Below are 14,462 nucleotides of genomic sequence, written 5' to 3' on the forward strand. Positions count from 1 at the left end.
TCGGATCTCCTCATGATGTGCCTTTCTTTTTTTTTTCTTCTCTCTTCTGTCCTTTTTTTTTTTGACAACACTCTTCTGTCCTTGAATCGGCCGATTTTGTGCATGCAGGTCTGGGCCCTTACGTGGCATGCGGACAATGGCCAGATTTTTTTTTCTTGTTCTGTTCTTTTTTACTATTACTATTTTAAATTTTTTACTTCTTCTAGATGTTTCTATCTCCACGAGTTACACAAATGTCCAAATTCTGTATATAAGTTATGTGCACAAGTTATATAGAATAACTTACAGTATATACAAGTTATACAGAATAAGCTGATGAAACATAAAAGAGAAGGTGCAATTAAACACTGCTAAGTTAGTAATGTTAAGTTCCAATTCTATTTTCTAAGTTAAGACTGATGAACCTAAAAGAGAATATGGAAGCACTGCTAAGTTAGCACTATTAAGTTATTAGTCGAAGTTATGTTGTCTAATTCAGTTATCTAAGTTATATGAGGCTAATGAAACATAAAAGAGAATGTACGAGCACTACTAAGTTAGCACTGTTAAATTATTCATCCAAGTTATATTGTCTATTCTATTTTCTAAGTTAAGGCTGATAAACCTAAAAGAGAATGTGGGAGCAGTAATAAGTTAGCACTGTTAAGTTATTCATAACAGTTATTCATCGAAGTTATGCTATCTGATTCAATCTAAGGAGGTGTTTGGTTAGGATGTTAAAGTTTAATAGTTATAATATTTTTTTTATTTTGACAATTACTGTCCAATCATGGACTAATTAGGCTTAAAAGATTTATCTCATAAATTATTTTCTAGTTATGTTTTTAGTTTTATAAATAGTTTATATTTAATACTTCATACATAGTTTACCGTATCCAACCAAACAGGGCCTAAGATATATGCGCATAATGTTGCAACGCGTATGATTCAGCAAACCTATGTTGTCAAAAAGAGAAAGAGATGTAAACTGAAAAGAATGCTTTCCTATTTAAGAAAATTTTATTATCTGAACATTATTCACTTGTTTCTTTTTGGATGAATGTTCGCTGATTAGTGGCGTCGAATAAATCTCCCAGAAATACATGTTTACACAAAAGCTTATCCTCTCAAAATTGATGATAAACATTTTTTGCTCAGAAGGTATACGCTAAAGTTGATGATGATCGACAAACAATACGAAGCAAGGTTCCAATAGAGAATGCGGAAAGAATAAATAATGGAAAGCTAAAACACAAACTCAGTAAACTGGGCATCAGCCAAACAGATCTCCGCACTGCAATAGAAAATATTTGATCTAGGAAAATTGTCATTTTCCCTCAGGTTGCATAGTCATCAGTCTTATTGGGATGTGTAATTACAAAAACGCCATCACTGAGTCTTGCAACAACGGAGAAACTGGCACAACTTTTGTATAGTTACAAAAACACCATCACTGAATTTTGCAACGGAGAATCTGACACAAGTTTGTGTCCCCAATTTTCTAGTGTACAATAAGGACCATGCATAGCAATCCCACTATTTTTCGGCGAGGTGCAGTACGACGGCATAGGGGAAGTCCTGCCACTCTCCTCGATCCTATTATACACGAAGAATAGAATCTTGTTTAGAATATAGCAACTAAGCAGCCAAATAATTGTGCCATGAGACATCAAAGAAACAGAGTTAACAGATGGCTCCTGCATGCTGTGGCCGTTTTATTTGAAACCAAACAAGACCAGACAGGGTGAGTTCCTGTTAAGTTCCACATTCCAAGCAAAGAGTTCCCATGTAAAATGTGAACAACACCGTACCTATGCTGTTTAGCTAGATAAGCAAGATGCACTATAATGGGAGGAAAACCATGTAGAGTTGTAGACAAGTGTCGTTTTGTGTATCTTCCTTTTAAGTTTCAGAAGCACACATGTAATTTCAACTTTGCACTTCGAATGTGGGTCTCTGGCATGAAATAACACTCCACATTAGAAAAAAAGATTGTAGTAAAACTGTCTCAAGATACCTAGTTTGATTCCTCTGCTGACCAGCAAGATCAAAGATTTAGTCTTTCGATATACCAAATTGCCTTAGAGCTGATTTTAGATTGTCTGGACCATATCCCTCAATTGAAGCAATTCCTTGTTTCTCAAGGGATACAACATCTTGGAATGAATAGCTTCTGTTAGCATGGACTTGGTTTGGAGCAGTATTGAACGAGCCTTTGAGTATGATAGTTTTGTGCACGCCTCCAAGTAGTCCTTCATAATCTGTGTCACCACATTCACCGACAACCACAGTGATGTTTGACAGCTCTACCCCCCATCTGATATACAAATACCTGCAAAAATGATCAACGAATGATCAAACACCATCAGAAAATTGTTGTTCGGAATTTTTCTCACCCTGAAAAAACACACAGATACAGGGATAAAGTTTATTCTACAAAAATGTGAATATGTGAAGGTTACATTGCTCAAAAGGCTGTTTCAGACATTCTGGTGGAGAATTACGTCATAAATTAAGAATTGCAAAATGATTATTTTAAATGAGACTAGATAGCAAATATATTGGTACTTTCTACATCTCTTTTGACCTTTGTTTATGTGCGTAACCACCATACATCTCCAGCAGTCCATACACCACATATAGACTAACATGTTCCATAAATCTTACATGCTCCCACTTTAGGCCTTGTTTGGATGTTGTCGGATTCACTTCAATCCATGTGTGTTGGTGTGGATTAAGGTGGAATTTAGTTCAAATTTCACTTCAATCCACCTCAATACATGTGGATTGATGTGAATCCGACTACATCCAAACAAGGCCTTAAGATTTTTTTCACGCGATATGTATCATTGAAAATAACATTATAATGTACAGCACAGATACACCTATTAAAGGATGGAAACAGGAAACGATAACACCAAGTTGAGTTTTCACCAGTCTGCATTCAGTATAGAAGAGTTTATTACACGTAGTCACTGAATGATAAGGCATTTTGGTGTCACGCCAGGGGGTCGCTCAGGACCAAGAACTAGCAATGGGAATCAACAGCGTCTCTGTGCGCGTGTATCAGACTTGTGTGGATGTTTCATTGGTTGTGAGGACCTATGTGCAATGTTGGTGCGAGTGCTTAAAGGCCAGGCGTCCGTAAGGAAGGTGAACAATTTCACAGGTAAAGGAGATGTCACATTCCTCGTATCTCGATCTGGTTGTTCTAGCTCATGTTGCCAGAACATTGGCGGCGGCCAAGGGTGTGATAGCTGGTAATCAAGAGGTGACATATCCTCGGTCATCTTGGTCCTGACGACACGAGTTATGGGGATTTGGCAGTGAAGATGGCGGTGGATTAATTTTGGCTGCACAGGCGACGGTAGACCAGGATTCTGGCAGCGTGGGTGGCAGTATTCTTGGTCTGCTGGGTGGCAGTGTGGGTGTTGGGGATTCTTCTCGGTTCAACGCACTGCGCTGTTTCTCACTCGGTTCCGGGCGCATTTCGTGTCTGGATTCTGAAATCCAGTTGGCCTTGATCTGAGAAATGCAGTTGGTTTGCCCATCTTGATATCCTTCGTACCTTAATGAGGAAATCGACCCTGCAATTCCACTCCACCTCTGGTCAGCTTCCAGTCAGTCCATCATGGCTCCCCCTGAACCTTCAGCACACACGATCTTCATGCTCGACGCAATGTCTGAACAAGAGTGTTCAGAGCGTCATCATGAGGAATGTTGGGAGCACATCCTCGACAGTTTGAATCTTCTCTTTGCTCGAGTCTTCAACATTGGCACAGCACAGCAAGAACTTCAGGACAAAGTAAATCATACTATGAAGACTCTGGAGCAATACGCGGTTGAGCAACAACTCTTGGCAAAGCAGGAGGCAACAGGTCAAGCAGTGGCTCAGCTGACAGTGTGAACCAGTTCTCTGAATGACGATTCTTCAGATAATCAGTCTCGAATGTCCTCAGTACTACATCAGCCTCAGTCTCAGCCGCAGAGACTCTCTATGGAAGGGCCAAGAACTAGCCAATGGAGGTAATTGTCTGATGCCCTGCGAAAGAGTGCAGTGTCCACTGGAATTCGGTGGCCTTGGTATTCATAATCTTGAACTGGTGGGATATGCCTTACACACCCGTTGGGTGTGGGCACAAAAGACATATCCTCTACAGCCATGGGCTAGGTTGTCAGTGTAAGTACCACAGAATGCTCAAACTCTCTTTAATGTGGCATGGAGTGTATAGTTGTTAATGGTGAGCAGATTCGGTTCTAACAATGGCAGAAGTGGCTCCAAACTTGCACAAGAAGACTCCAGAACGGTTGTCAAGAACAGGACTGTTGCTCAAACTCTTGACAATCGTGCCTGGATGGGTGAACGGTTGTCAAGAACAGGACTATACCTGTGTATTCTGAGTTGCTGTAAGCGGTTGATCTTGAAGCCACACCATTGCAACCAGAAGCGATTCTCAACCGGCGCCTCATCAAGATAGGTACTGAAGCAATTCCACAAGTGTAGGTCAAGTGGGCTTCTCTGCCAGAGGTGTCAGCAACCTGGGAAGACCTCTATGTCCTGCAACAGAGGTTTCAGTCCATCCTTGCTCAGGGACAGGCAAGCTCTGCAGGCGGGATAGAGGTCACAACAGAGGGTCGCTCAGGACGCGGGAACTAGCAGTGTGAAGCAATTACGCCTTGTGAGCTTGTATCATGAGTTGTTGATGTTCCATTGGTTGGGGTCTATGTGTAGTGCTGGTGTGAGTACTTAAAGACCAGGCGTCTATAAGGGAAATATGAACAAATTTGCTACCTGAAAAAATATCATGGGTAAAGGAGATCTTCTCCCGTTCCTTACATCTCGATCTGGTTGTTCTAGCTCATGTCACCGGCACATCATCGGTGGGGCCAAATGTGTGACATTTGGACATCAAACACTCTTCGATATTACTTCCAGCACTGATTTCAACTATAATACAATGTTTGTAATCATTAAAACTATATATTATTTTGTTATGGAATAATCGCTCCATTACAAATTATAAGATGTTTGGCTTTTCTAGATACATAGTAGTAAAAGCAATCTAAAAGCCAAACCATTTTATAATTTGGAACAGAGGGAGTATTATATATAATAAATCTACTAATTTCAAATTCACATGATGACCACATTACAAGTTGGTCAAACCTTGGACATTACTGTGGAAGTTCAAGGGCAACCCACAATTTATGCAAATTAAGGAACAAGCTTGTGGAAAGAAAGGGAAGCATTAAAGTAACAATCAGACCTTAAAGCCTGTGAGCGAGAAGCCAAAACAGGAATTACGTTCAGCTTGCTACCATCATGGCTGTACAAAACATGGCAGCGCAGTGCTTGAATTCTCATTGTCCTCCTAATCTCCTTCACAGGAGGTGCCTAAACAAGTGAAACATATTATCTCATCAATAATGTATAGAAGATATTTAAAAAAGTCAGTGGATAACTTGACAGAGCACAACAAGACTAAGAAACATACAGCTGCAGTATTGGACACTTTAAATGAAATGCAGTAAGTGGATGAGCATTCTTCATCCTCAACAAGTATTTTTTGTCCACTTTCATTATTTTTCTCAGACGCCCAACGAATTAGTGTCTTCCTTAAACCTTCTCCTCCCCAGCGATATTCAATTTGGGAGTGATAATCAAGATCAATCATGAATGGGAGCTCAGCAGGGCTAAGCATGTCCTCAGAGTTTGAAGATGGATAACAAAGATCACTGCCACTGTTGCATATGAAGGCGTCAAAGTCACTAGCTTCTATCCCTCCAGATATAAGCAAAGCATGTATCTCTGATATTGCTCTAGCCGTTGACAATACAAAACCAACAGAGCCATTTGATCTCTCATTGCTTGAAGCCTCAAAAATACTTTTAATAACCTGAACAAAGTCTGCATCTTGCACAGAGTCTACAGCAATTACAATGATGTGCTTCCTCCTACGCAATGATGGCCACTTACCATTCTCACCTGGCCCATCCTTTTTGATGTCACTAACACCTGACAACTTTTGCACTGCATCCTCCAAATGCCTTCTCACAGTATTTGAATTCCCTTCTTTGCTGCCTGATTTTTCACTGTCCAAGGAAAGCTTCAAGTTAAGTGATATGTCATGGATATCCCTCAGAGAGTCCTCAGGTGAGTCTGCTTCAGATATTTCAGTTGCAACATCATTCTTTTGCCAGCGGGGATGTCTAGGCTTGAGAGTGACTACACGTGCCAAATAGTTCTTGCAATGTTCAGGCCACGAAAATTGATGGATGTTTTTCAGACCATTCTGGCGACATCGTGTCCACAATTGCTTATCTGACACAAGCTTATAAAGTGCCTCACCTATTTCATTTTGATTGTGGGGGTCAACAAGAATTCCATTATCAAGAACCTGAGCCAAGGAATCAAAACATGGAAAATACATACTACATTAACAACTCAAGCAGGAAATTTGCCCACAGTAACAAAGAAAGCATGTGCATCAATACCCGATGTATGTCCACAGGCCCACCATTTCGGGTGGCAACCATGGGTAGACCATAAGCAGCAGCCTAGAAAGGAAAAAAGAAGTAAAGATCAAATACCAACTAGCAAACATTAACATGGGCATAAGTAAGTAAGCAAAGGAAATATTGCAAAAAGTAACCACCTCAATCAAGGTGAGTCCAAATGGTTCAATGAATGCACAATTGATAAAAACTCCCTGAAAATAATTGAAACTCAACATTAGTTGTGAAAGTCAAGAATCAATCAGTAGATTTCTTAAAGTAAAATTACAAAAAATAAAATTGAATTATACTAGCAAACACCAAAGTTCATCAGATAACACATAAGATTATCAAAAACTAGTCATCAACACTGCCAAGTTAGACATACTATCACCTGCACGGCCTGATAGTGATTTTTGATAAAATAATACTCCATTTTTTTTTAACCAGGAAAACAGCAGGGAAGCGCCCACTGTTAGATTTTGTTAAAACAATAAAATAAACACTGAGCCAAACAAACGGAAAACACTTCAGCTAAGCCCTATCAAGGCTAGAACAAGAAGAAAAACAAAGAACCACTAAACACAAGAATCAACCCAGGAGAGAAAAACAGATCGCTTATTTTCAGAAATCCTAGTTGCTTGAAGTCGAGCTTCATCTTTGAGAGATCTTCTCCATGTCTCGTGTCTAAGGAGCTTGTCCAGCGCCCTATACTATGGCGGTCTTGGAATTGATAACCTAGAAACACTGCCTTTGGGCACAAAAAACAGGTGCATCATGTTCATGGACTGGTCTGCCAATCCAAGTGACACAAAATGCCAGGCCCCTCTTCATTGTGGCTGCAGAAACTCTAGTTGGCAACGTGTTTTCAACTAAATTCTCGACTAATAGATGGTTGCAAGGCAAGACATTATTTGAGCTAGAACCTAATTTGTGTAAACTGATCTCCAAACAAGCAGTGAAACAACGTACTGTGGCTCAAGCCTTAGACAATAGGGGCTGGGTTGCGGATATTACAGGGAAAGTGCTAAGAGAATATAGGATCTGGTCGATGGTTTGGTTTTACAACCAGAGGTCCCCGATCAACATAGGTGGAAGCTAACAAATTCTGGGCTTTACAGCAGCAAGTCGGCTTATGTAAGCTTTCTTCCTGGGAAGTATTAGGTTTGCTGTTTGCACCTTGGAAGCACATCTAGAAAAGCTGGGCACCTTTGAGATTTAAATTCTTCATTTGGTTGGCCATTAAAAATCGGTGGTAGACAGCCAATCATCTTCCTAAGCGCGGGCTTCCTCATCCAGCGGCGTCCGCTTTGTGACCAGGCGGAGGAAAATATCCAGCACATCCTCATTTCTTGTGTGTTCGCTAGGCAAGCTTGGGCTTTAATTTTCCAGAGGCTCGACCTGCTGACTCTTGCTCGTCAAGAGATGAGTGATAGTTTCTCCTGCTGGTGGTGTTGCACTATTAAAAGTGTTCAAAAAAATAAGGGCAAGGGCCTCAATACTCTAATCATCCTAGTTGCTTGGGAATTATGGAAGCATCAGAATGCTTGTGTGTTTGAGGGTGCTAGACCTAACATTGAAGTGCTACTGCAATCAGTTGCCAATGAGAGTACCATGTGGTGCTTGGCAGGGTCCTCCAAGTTGCATGAGCACCTTGCTAGGTCACTCGTTCTAGATCACTAATGGAGTGAGTCTGTTTCTGTGCTCAGGGTGGTGGTGTATTTTTCTTTCCCATTGTGTATGGGGTGTTTTTTTGGAGGGAGTAATCCCCCTCCTTTGTGCACTATTTCTTCTTCTTCATGAAATGACACGCAGCTCTCCTGCGTTGTTCGAGAAAAAAATATAATATTCTATAAATTTGGTCAAAGTTCAACAAGTTTGACTTTGGACAAAACTAAAACAACTTGCAATTTGAGATAGAGGGTAACTAATCTCAAAGAAGATAAGATGGAATCCACTAGCACTCCCATCACATTGAAACATCTTAATGCATTAAAAAATAGAAGGCTCAGTTACTTTTGTTCTTGCAGCTAAACGATAAATATCAGGAACTTCAAATTGCTTGTGGTGCTTGGGGTATGCCACTTGTCCATATAGATCGTATTTATCAATTAACTTGAGTACTGAAGTCAAAACAGCTGCATTTGTGCTTGACATTTCATCAATGACATCACGATTGCCCATGATCAGTGTCTGCAGGAAAAACAATTACCATTACTGAGCACATACATCAGTAATGTGCACAAAATAAGCCAAACAACAAAGAATTGTATACATACAAGATTTGCTAAATTTCTCAGTTCACGATGTTCACCAAATGCTTTGACTAGAGTAGTGATATTCTTCTTCGGGTCCGGACGAGCAAGAGCAAGAATCATGGGCTTACGGGGGTTTGAGAAGAACCGCATTATCTGGAATTGTTCCAAATAGAAGTCAGTAAATAAAGAAAGTGGTCTCAGTGTCACATCTGCATATTCACTCTGGCTATCTTATGAGAGAAAATAAAAGAAAGAAACATACATCAGCCCAAATAGGTGGATCCGGTGAACCTGAGCCATCTTCATTTCCTTCCTCACTGTCCTGATCAACATCATGTGGTGCTATATGACTAAACTCCATGCCAGGAGGTATTGCCTGATAATTCAACATGAAACACATCAATGAAGTAAATAAACAAAAATTGAAGTGCTTTGAATGTTGATCCAGGAGGGTGTGCGTGATAATATAACAAAAAGAAAGAATAAAGTTAATTTAGAAAAATTGAAGTGCTCTGACAGTGGATGCAGATATACATACAATCATACGGGGCATGTAACGACCAAAGCAGCTCACACCACGTTTTATTCTTGCTCTGAGTTTCCGAGCCATAGTTAGATCAAAACCATCATATAATCCCCATTGTTGTTCTATTTCTTGCCTGGTGCTTGTAATTATGATTTCAGATGCATCAAGGCAAAGTTCCTCAGCCTCAATTCGACGCATTATCTTATAGGTTGCATTTATTTCATCCCTGGTTTGACGCCCTTGCTTCAAAATCTGCTCCAACTTGTCTCTGCCAAGAGAATGACCAGTGAATACCATGGGTACATTGAGTGCCCCAGACAGTAAAGCAGCAGAATCACCAGCATCAGCATAGTGTCCATGTATAACAACTGGCCATACTGGTTGCCCACTACCAATTTGTTCTCCAAGAACCTTGGACATCTGCATGATATGGACAAGTGCGCCATCAACAAATTCCTGGATGTGAGGCCATAGATGCTCTTTAGGGATATATTTGTCTCTTGGTCCAAATGGTATCCGGACAATATAGGCACCACTGCTTTCGCCTAGCTCATGCCCAAAGTTCTCTGAACTTATTGGACTGAGCATCTCAGTAGGTTCCCCATAACTCCAATCAACATCAGGTGCAGAAATTTGCCTTGTTAGTAGATCCACTCTGTATACTCCTGGTGTTGAACCTAAAGCCCTAGCAAGTTCTACAACATATTTCACCTGCAAGTTGTTGAACCAATTAGTTCAATTTAGAACATGATTGTAACATACTGCAAACTATAGGGAGCAAGTAGGAGGAAGGCCAGATACACAGACTCCACTAGCAACAGGCATAAACCACTAGGCATGAAGACATACTGAAACAAGCAGATAGGAAAATGAGATAATAGTAAGCACCTGACCACCTGTATCTGAATCGCGCCCCAGCTCCATATTCTCCCCGCGTATAAGACCATGAATGCTGTGTAAACAAGAAAAGAGTTATATCCATGGGCGACCCATCATCCATGAACTTGTCGCGGTGTACCGCATAGGTCCACAAACTCACAAAATGCATTTCTGGAACTCTAATCTTGTTAAGTGATGCATTGCAGAATGCAGATCCGAAGTGCACATCTCAGAACTAGGCTCATTTACCACTGTGGTTGCAAACCTATCGACCCACGAGACTAGCTGGACCAAACCGTAGCTGCTGGTTTGTACTGGCTTCTATTGGTTTCACTAGAAACCTGGGAAACCATCGTCCTGTTGTGTTGCACTGCTTATTCTTCTGCTTCGACGTGCCTCTCGTGTCCTAGGAGAAGGATGCAGAGCCTCCCGTGGAGCACGTCTTCACCAACTGTCTTGGAGGCCTGGTGAGTGTGGTATACGGACAATATAGGCACTACTGCACGATCTACTACCAGTCTTACTACGGGTTGATTTCGTTTCCATCCTAAAACCGGATAACACCATGGTTGAACAGCCTTACTCAGCATGTTGGTGCGTACATTGCATGCTGACCGTGCGCCATATCTTCTCCCGTCTCTCTCCCTCACGGTTTTTCTCCCGATCTGAGAGATCAGGGATGGAGCCGAAGTCAAAATCGGCAGGAAAGGGAAAGAACGGTTGTTAGGACTCAGATCTAGGAGGCTAACTACATCGGGGTCTTCGTCATCGTCGTCTGTGGTGGTGACAATATGGAGGGGCTGTCAAAGGCAGACTGCACACTCAATGTGGTGTCCTCACAACCAACGCAGAGCTCATTTGCCTCAACATAGCCCATCGTCAGGAATAACGCAATCACGATCTCCCTTTCCAGTTTCCACTGCTCCAGGCATGACAAATCAAGCAGTGCGCCAGCCAGGATGCTCTTCTCGCATTAGTATGGCGGACACGCTGAATAGAGGCAGTGTGACGAGCAGTGGCGGCACTTCATGGTGGAAGCACGTCATCATCAGGTGGTCATGGGTGGGTATGCTACATTTCTTGGACAATATCGCGGGCACGCGCGTGGGTGAGCATGTAAACTGGTACTCTGGTACTCCAGTGGACACCTGTTTCCATGACTGATCATGCGCTGCAAGATCTATCATTCATGAACCATACCTATTGTTGTGATGCTAGAAGTTCGGAGATGGAGGACAGGACATCGTGGCAGCTCAATAGCAGGGATTTCCCACTAAGCCTGTAGGATAGCTATGCCATGCTGGTCTGTGCAAGGGCAACCTCACTGTGCAAGGGAGGGCCTGTGCCCAGCAGCACCCATCCTAGGCACAAGCGCCATGGCCACAGCCACTGATTCCAGTGCGAGCCCCACATGATGACAAGGACCACAAAATAAGCAATTAAGCATGAGGATCAAACTACGAGAAACACTTCCTTCGACACAATGTCCAATATTGAGTATTATGAAAGTATTATCAGTTAAACTTGTCTATGGACACCATTCACTTCGAACAAAAAAAGAACATGTAGATCTAGATCAACTGCAGCCATTAGCTCCAATGTTCCATACCTTATCAATACTATGTACAACTTTTTATCTTTGTGCTGGTTTGCCCATGTCTCAATAGCATCAGTTGAACCAATCCTTGGCATCCGCGTCCTCATGCTCTCATCATGAATAGATGGTTCATTATTTGTTTCTCCTTTTTCGCCTTCAGATAGGTCTTCAGACAAATCAGTAGCAGCATATTGACGAGCTTTCTCAAGTTCCATGCGTCGTTTAGACAAGCGAGAGGCTTCCTCTCCTTCTATCTGTAGTAAAAAAAATCAATTAAGGGAAAATAATTTCTGAAGCCAACTCATGGGGAAAAAATAACAAATATATGTAATGTGGGCATGAAGAATACTGCAATGGCACTACAAATGTATTTCATGTACCTACAGCTACCTTCTGTGGTTAAAGTTCAATGCCAAGACTGGCAAGAAGATACTAGTATAATGATACATGCTACTTTCACATATTTGCATCAGATGTTTTATCATGTATGTTGGCAAATTCATGATAAATATTATGCTTAAACATTTGCATCAGATATTTATCATGTATGTTGGAATGTTTGTGGAAAATATTATGCTTATGCTATTCTCTAATCTAAAAAATGAAAAGAAAAGATCATTTTTATTTGAGCCCAGGAAGGTTGCCATATCAACTACCTGTCCATGACAAAATTAGAAAAAACAGCAAGCTCATACACCATTTATAATTTATCTGATTTATCCTTCTAAAAACAAACAACCACCTATGTGACTCGAAATACTTCCTCTCAGCCAAAGACCCAAGTACAAATCAGACTTCGACGGATTTGCATCCAAACCATAATGTTACATGTGTGCTTTCCAGCATTAGAGCACAATACAAGAAATTTATCTCAGCAAGAGACAGCACATAAGACACTATGACAGTATTGATCAGAGAAGCCAGTTCAAGCACATGCACACGAGTAGGATTTAACTATTCCCCAGGTGCAACAAAAGTTACCCCAAGCCTGACCACCCAGTTAACAACTACATCTTAGTGGTAGTTGTCTACATATTCTGATTGATTGGGTGGTCAGGCAGCTCTCTATCACAGCAGGGGCTTTCCCCTGCTGTTTTCACTCAAAAACGCTACCACTAGTATACTTTTAGTACTAAAATCTGTTGTCTCAATAGTCACCTCAGGAGCACGATCTCCAAAAGGGTAGTTAGTTTTTTGTTTTTTGATAAAGTAGTTGGTGAGCATCTCCAAGTGTCTAGCTAACTGGTTTTATAAAGCTAAAAATATGGCTATTATTAGTAAAAAAACATCTCCAACAGGCTCTGTATGTGCCTCTGTAAATTTAGTGGCTCTCCAACCCAGAAATTTCGCTCGCGAAAGATGAAATCTACGATATGATTTTGGCTATTCTCTTGGACTTGCTGTGCACACAAACTTGGCCGGTAAGATTTTGAAGAAACAAGTAATGCTGTTATCAACTTTTATTCGGCCGTACAAGCGTATACCTGCTTCTTCTTCCTGACGAGGTTCCAGATCCTCCACGACATGTTCTCCAGCCGCGTGTTCCGCTCCTGGGGACTCCTCATAGCCGACGTCTGAAACCAAAATTCATATAAATACAAAGAAAAAAAAAGCAGAAAAAAGAAAGCATCGAGCCAAAAAAAATCGCGCACACTACAATAGACATCAGCTGAAGACTGCAGCAGCGGCGGAAGGACTTACGCGGACCCAGGTCTTGTAGAGGTCGGTCTCGTCGAAGCCGGAGATGACCTCCTCGACGAAGTATCGCGCGGGGCTGAACCGGCCGCGCTCCCGGAGCATCAGCGACGACTTATCCCGCTTCTCCCCGGCCGTCCCGTCGCCACCGCCCCCGCTGCCTGCGGCTGCTGAGATTTCTCCCGCGGCCCCGCCCGCGTCCAGGATGGCCTCCAGGTAGCTGTTGATCCAGTCGTTCCCCGCCATCGCTCCCCACCGAGCTCGGCGACACCGCGATCGCCCCTCTCTCCTTTGGCGATTCGATTGGATATATGCGTGGAGCAGCGGGAGTTGGGCAGGTTCAATTCACAGGAGGGATTGGAAACAGTGCGTGACTGTGTGTGAGGGGGAGTGATGGGGGCGGGGGACACCGATGGCGATGGGATGGAAGGGGATAGGAGGGTCGATTCCAGAAACGAAGTTGTTTGGATGCGAGTCAGAGGGGCAGGATCTCCACAGCACTGGCAACCTCCATGGATGCGGCTCGGGGAGGTGTGCGCTAGCGGCGGCTCGGCGATGCACAGGCGAGGAAGTCGCGGCTCGGCGTGGGGAGGCCGGGGAGGATGAGCAGCGGCACCGGGAGTGGAGCACGGGCCAGGCGGCGGCGAGTTCCGTCGGAGGCGAGCACGGGGCGAGCGAGTGCACGACTTCGCTTTCACTTTTTTTTTTTTTTTTTGGAAGGAACTCACTTTGCTTTCACCTGATTGCCTGCCTGTGAGCTATTGCCTGCCTGTGAGCTGTGCTGTACTAGAAAACTCTATGTCGCTATAATTTCGGGATTAGGCAGGAGTATTAGAAAACGCAACCGTGTGAATATACAAATCTCTGATTGCGGGAGTATTGACGCCCATCCGTGCAGCCTGCCCTCCACATCTGCCGCGTGTCTTGCCGTCCTGACTCCTGAGTATGCATGTGCCGGTGGGTGACGAGTTGCCTCTCTCATGACGCGGTTGGAGAAATAAAAATATTTTTGGGAAATGAATATAAATATATC

General features: G+C 42.6%; 1 protein-coding gene across 2 annotated transcripts; it reads right to left on the reverse strand.

Moving 5' to 3' along the window:
- On the reverse strand, nt 1,242–14,161 carry LOC8074599 (probable sucrose-phosphate synthase 4). Of its 2 annotated transcripts, none has more exons than XR_002447161.1 (14): nt 13,436–13,675; nt 13,219–13,308; nt 11,747–11,988; nt 10,147–10,210; nt 9,271–9,969; nt 8,995–9,108; nt 8,754–8,885; nt 8,491–8,667; nt 6,636–6,689; nt 6,475–6,537; nt 5,475–6,377; nt 5,247–5,374; nt 1,791–2,311; nt 1,242–1,575 (listed from the first exon to the last, which is right to left on the reverse strand). XR_002447161.1 is itself a non-coding variant. In XM_002441477.2 (14 exons), exons 1-13 carry the CDS (start codon nt 13,673–13,675, stop codon nt 2,035–2,037), a joined length of 3,183 nt encoding a protein of 1,060 aa, XP_002441522.1. In that variant the 5' UTR covers nt 13,676–14,161; the 3' UTR covers nt 1,242–1,575; nt 1,997–2,034. The 2 variants fall into 2 exon arrangements, 1 of the variants encoding a protein (XP_002441522.1); XM_002441477.2 differs by having other exon boundaries at nt 1,997–2,311; nt 13,436–14,161.

Source organism: Sorghum bicolor, chromosome 9 (assembly GCF_000003195.3).
Source record: "Sorghum bicolor cultivar BTx623 chromosome 9, Sorghum_bicolor_NCBIv3, whole genome shotgun sequence".
Lineage (NCBI taxonomy): Eukaryota > Viridiplantae > Streptophyta > Magnoliopsida > Poales > Poaceae > Sorghum > Sorghum bicolor.